The 5,005-nt window shown below is 34.2% G+C and overlaps 1 protein-coding gene across 1 annotated transcript; it reads right to left on the bottom strand.

The window, feature by feature from the left end:
• Positions 1 to 292: 292 nt before the first annotated feature.
• On the bottom strand, positions 293 to 4,082 carry LOC123661012 (NPC intracellular cholesterol transporter 1 homolog 1b-like). The gene has a single exon (XM_045596028.1). It carries the CDS (start codon positions 4,080 to 4,082, stop codon positions 327 to 329), a length of 3,756 nt encoding a protein of 1,251 aa, XP_045451984.1. The 3' UTR covers positions 293 to 326.
• Positions 4,083 to 5,005: the final 923 nt, after the last annotated feature.

The raw sequence follows: 5,005 nt of genomic DNA, 5'->3' as shown, positions 1-5,005 counted from the left end.
ATGTTTGTCTGTATGTCCTTTATAGAATCGTAAACCAAGTTGGTCCGAGCAAAGAAAAGCGTAGCAGGTAGGCAGCGCAGGGTACAGCTAATAATTTATAAAATCTGTTTTCCTTATTTGTCTTTTTTTTTTCTTAAATTTCATTAAAATCGGTCAAGTAGTTTAGAAGTACATCGCAGACAAACAATGTGACGCATAATTTATATACATATATTAAAATGTTGTGGAGCCTTTATCAGAACGTTAGGTAAATAAATCTAGACAAAGAGATCTCGATCAAAATAAATCTATATAAACTCTTGTTTTCCTTATTTGTCTTGCAATCTCTACATATATTTAATGTCATTTAAATAACTTAATAATACAGGGAAAAATATAATTCCGTGAATAAATCCTAAAACAACTAAACTAAAAAGCATTCTAAAGAAGAAAACTTCGATTATTTGTACGTATGAAGAAACCAAAACTATTATTGGTATTTTTGTGAAAGTAATACCTGTGATAATTGTTGCGCCAACACTTTTGATAGCATCGCTATCAAAAGTGTTGGCGCAACAATTATCAACTTTTTTGCTTGGTGGACTCTCACTAGTAGCATAAGCATAGGCAATATGTGTACAGAATTCGACAGCTATACCTATAGATACGATTAAGTTTACACAAGAAACTGAATTAAGAGGTATACTCCAGATATACATCACGCCCATCATTTCAATAGTAATCATTATAACTGTAAAAATTAAAGCAAAAGTAATTAAAAAGTTAAATCCAGTCATAAATAAGTTAATAAGGAGAACTCCTAAGAGAGAAAAGCCTAATGATTTGAAGGTTTCTTCCCACATACTCAGATATTGTTCGTAATAAACGTAAAACACGGAATACGGAAAAACTTCGACATCTAGACCGGTGTGTTTATTTATAGTTGCTGTAATATTAGCGCTTAATTCATAAGCGTATTTTACAGCAGTTATATAGTCATGTGATGTTACTAAATTCGAATGATAAGCCATAAAGTTACTATCATAAACAGTAGCCTGGCCATTTGAATCGAGTATATAGTTGACATTACTAAAGTAACTTGCTAAGCCTCCTTTATTACACGACTCAGTGGGGACGTCTTGTAAGAAAAATGGTATATATTTGCCAAAAGCTTCGCCCGCTGGCCTTAGTCCATTCCCAAAAATAGATCTTTCAATATCACAATCCCTACACTGTGGCGACATATCTGAACTCAAACATAGTTCACCATTTGTCACATTGTACTTACAACAGGTGCCAGGTAAACTAGTCCAATCAAAGAAGTCGTCAATCCATGAATTTGAAGACCTTTCTATGTAAGTCACATTACTATATAGAGATGCTAAATATATTTGTGTTACCAATGAATCGTTATTACAAAGTCTACTACCACACAATACATTTTGGTGGTCATGATCTGTAAAGTTCAAACCACTCTTAAGCACAAAGTATACTGGGGGACCAAGTTTTAATAACTGATTAACAGCTTGCAAATATTTGTAAACATATGAATCAGCTGGTAAAGACATTTCTTGATCTAAACCAATTTCAATCTGTGGTATAAGTATGACACTTATCGAAAACAAGGCTAGGAATACAATCGCAACAATTATTTTTACTCGCCAATTCAAAATAAATAATGAATAAGGCTCCATTAGCCTTTGAGTAATACTTTGATAAGGTTTGTGATCATATCGTGGATCTACATTATTTATTGTTTTCTTTTGAATACAAAACACTACGTCACACCTGTTGTAATTAGCACGTTTGTAATCAAGTGATAACAGACCTACTACTACTGTTATTTGGAACAAAAATACAAATGCTAAGGAAACAGTAGCAAATATAGCAAATGTTTGTACCGCTGGTTGAATCGAAACAGTGCCAATAGCAAAACATGTAATCTGCATGGCGAAGGACAAAAATATTGATGGTCCTACGTTTTGCATCATTTTACCAAAAACAAAATACCTCTTCTTCTCAAAACTCAATTCTTCTTCGTAATCTTCATATTTTTGTAAGTTATTTTCAATTTCTTGAAGTTCTTTGACCATTAAAAAAACATTGTCAATACCGACAGATACAATAAAAAATGGAATTACATTTATAGCTAACAGAGAAATGGTTATACCACAATAACCCAATAATCCCAAAGCACAAAAAATTGCAATTAGTAAAATGATTATGCAACTAATAGATACTGTGACTTTGCTGTCGATCATGCAGGTCTTTAAGCTTCTTATATTACCTAAAGCCAAAATTACGTATACGAACATAATTATGAAGCTTATAATAATAGGTGTCGCTTCAGATTCAGAAATCCTTTCAATTTCGTCTTCAATTGATCTCTCAGTTCCGTACGCTACTTCAACAAATTCCGATTTCCAATTGTTTTCATAATCATGCATCAATTCCACGAACTTTTTTTCCCATTCTAAAACAGGTTCCAGTTGATCACTATATAAATAATTGGCTATCGGATAGTTAATTACCAACGTATCGGCCAGCAACATATTATCACCTTCGTATCCACCAAGGGATAATTCGGGATCGGCTCCACCACCCCAAGACGCCATGCAACTGAGTGAGTAATAATTATTAAGACAATTTTGTATACTAGTTAGATACGTATTGTTGTTAATATTATTTCTATCCGGGAGATAAGTCGATACTGACATTGAGACACAATTTTCAAAATTTGGTTCTTGGCCTGGAGTACGTAAAGGCGCGTAGCACACGTCTTCCAATTTTACCGTATCATCTTCCCTTCCTATATTAATTATTGCATTTTCAAGAGCTACTAGTTCTTTTACAGCTTCTAACCGAAAAGCGGGTCCGTATGTAACGTTATCAAACACAATAGGACCCAACCCTTTTATCGTTAAGAAAACTTGCGCAGCACGATAAAATGGGCCAAATCTAGAATTAAAGTAATTTAATTCCTGACGGCTGCGAGAGTCTGGGGCAGACCAAAGGTCTAGAGGATTTGCTGTTAGCTTGAGATTTAAAAACCCGAAAAACATTGCAAAGCCAATCCAAGTTGTAAACATTATAAGTAAGATAGGATTACTAGCAGAAAATTGACCTATTTTTCTAAAATATTTTTGTAATAATTTGATCAAAAAGTTAACATTGTATTTATATTTTATATCTGCGTTTTCAATAGTGTTGTTTCTTATTATTCTATATTCTAAAAATGATAGAACGGTGAATATTATAAATGTTATAACAAAGAATACTATTCCTACTGAAAAACTAATGCAATTTACCGATAATACAGTACATATATCCGGTTCAGTAGGTGCATCGGTCACTGGACAGTTAGCAAAACAATCTACGCAACTACAAGGTAAATCTCCTTCTATAGTTTCGTTGCACAATGGAGCACTGACACTCATTGAATCTTCCGTCGTTGGCCACCTATGAAAGTTAACTTGAACAGGGGCCATAGGATTGGTACTTGTATCGCCAGTAAAACCAAACCAAGCCTCAGGGTCACAAACGGGAGCATTTCCACACATCAGATTTATAGCAGGCATTCCGGTCTGTGGTACAATAACACCGGCACATGAAGCGTGTGCATTCATCATGAATTCCTCGTGCATTCTAAAATCTATTTCACTAACATATCTAGTTCCATCAGGAGTCAAATCCTCAGTAACATCGACAAATAGTGATTGATCAGGAGAACAATTCATTTCACAGATTTGCCTCTTAAAGTTCGCTAAACATATTGGGCACCGTCCAAGGACACCGTCGGCAAGAAAAAGACTTCTATGTATATCTATAATTTGCTCTGAGTCACAACAGGATAATACATCGTCATCATCTCTTCGGTTTCCTTCATCGTCGTATAACAGCTGAGGACATCGTGATTCTACTATATCTCGTATTTCATTTTTAATTTCACCAGTCAGATTTCTCAGCAAAGGCACCGCTTCATGGTCAACTGGACATGGTTTAGGGTGTCCTTCTACTACAGCACATACTCCGTACATAACACATTTTGCCGAAACACTGCACCATAAACTTAATAGCACACCGAATACAAGTGTAAAGTTCATTTTGAGCCGACTCATGATTTGATGGGTCACAAAGTTGTAAAAGGTATTATTATAGTCCGTGCAATCCTCACGATTCGCAGGTCTTATATAAATAACTGACCAAAACAATTCGCTTAAAGAATAGATAACGATTGTCATACATCTATTCGATACGTTATCGAAAAATTAACACAGCTATTAGATAAATCTATTCATAGAAACATAACATTATGATTTTATAGCAAAATACTAAAAACATACGTTAGATAAGATATTTACAAAATGACAATGGTAAGATCACTCATAATGGTCTAAGATCCCACTGCAAATTAGTGCATGCATCGAAGTTTTTAAATACTTTTAGCAATTTATTGTATATAAATAATTTTAATGATCTTGTTTTAATCGAAAGCTGATGCTTGTCTTGTGGTCCAATTTAAATTTAATCGAGATCTGATGACTACTTTTGTTCACTTGTTTTCAGTTAAATAAAAATGCCGCAACTCTTCAGTTGATAACACAAGCATTCGACGACTACGCAACAGCTTAAAATAAATTGTGTTTGTTCGCAAACAAAAAAAACCATCTTCAATTACAAAAGTTGTTAGTAGATATCGATCAAATTTAAATGGGACACAAGACAAACATCAGCTTTCGATTAAAACAAGAATCATCAAAATTATTTATAAACAATAAATTGCCACTGCCGTTTAGTAGATAATACAGGTAGCTCACGGCGCTATACGATAATTGGAACCGAAAATAACGCCATTTCTCGTTACGACAATAGCCAGAAACACTTATTTGCGGCCAGATTTAATTAGGCAACCATATATAATAATAAATTATAAATGTTCGTTATAAACGTATAAACGTATCAAAATCGTACCTGTTTACACCTGGCTGCGAAGAGGTGCGGCCAGGTGCACAACGGCAACCGTGAT

The sequence above is a fragment of the Melitaea cinxia genome, chromosome 16 (genome assembly GCF_905220565.1).
Source record: "Melitaea cinxia chromosome 16, ilMelCinx1.1, whole genome shotgun sequence".
NCBI classification, from domain to species: domain Eukaryota; kingdom Metazoa; phylum Arthropoda; class Insecta; order Lepidoptera; family Nymphalidae; genus Melitaea; species Melitaea cinxia.
Note: the sequence above shows the minus strand (reverse complement) of the source record. Positions and strands in the feature narration are given on the sequence as shown.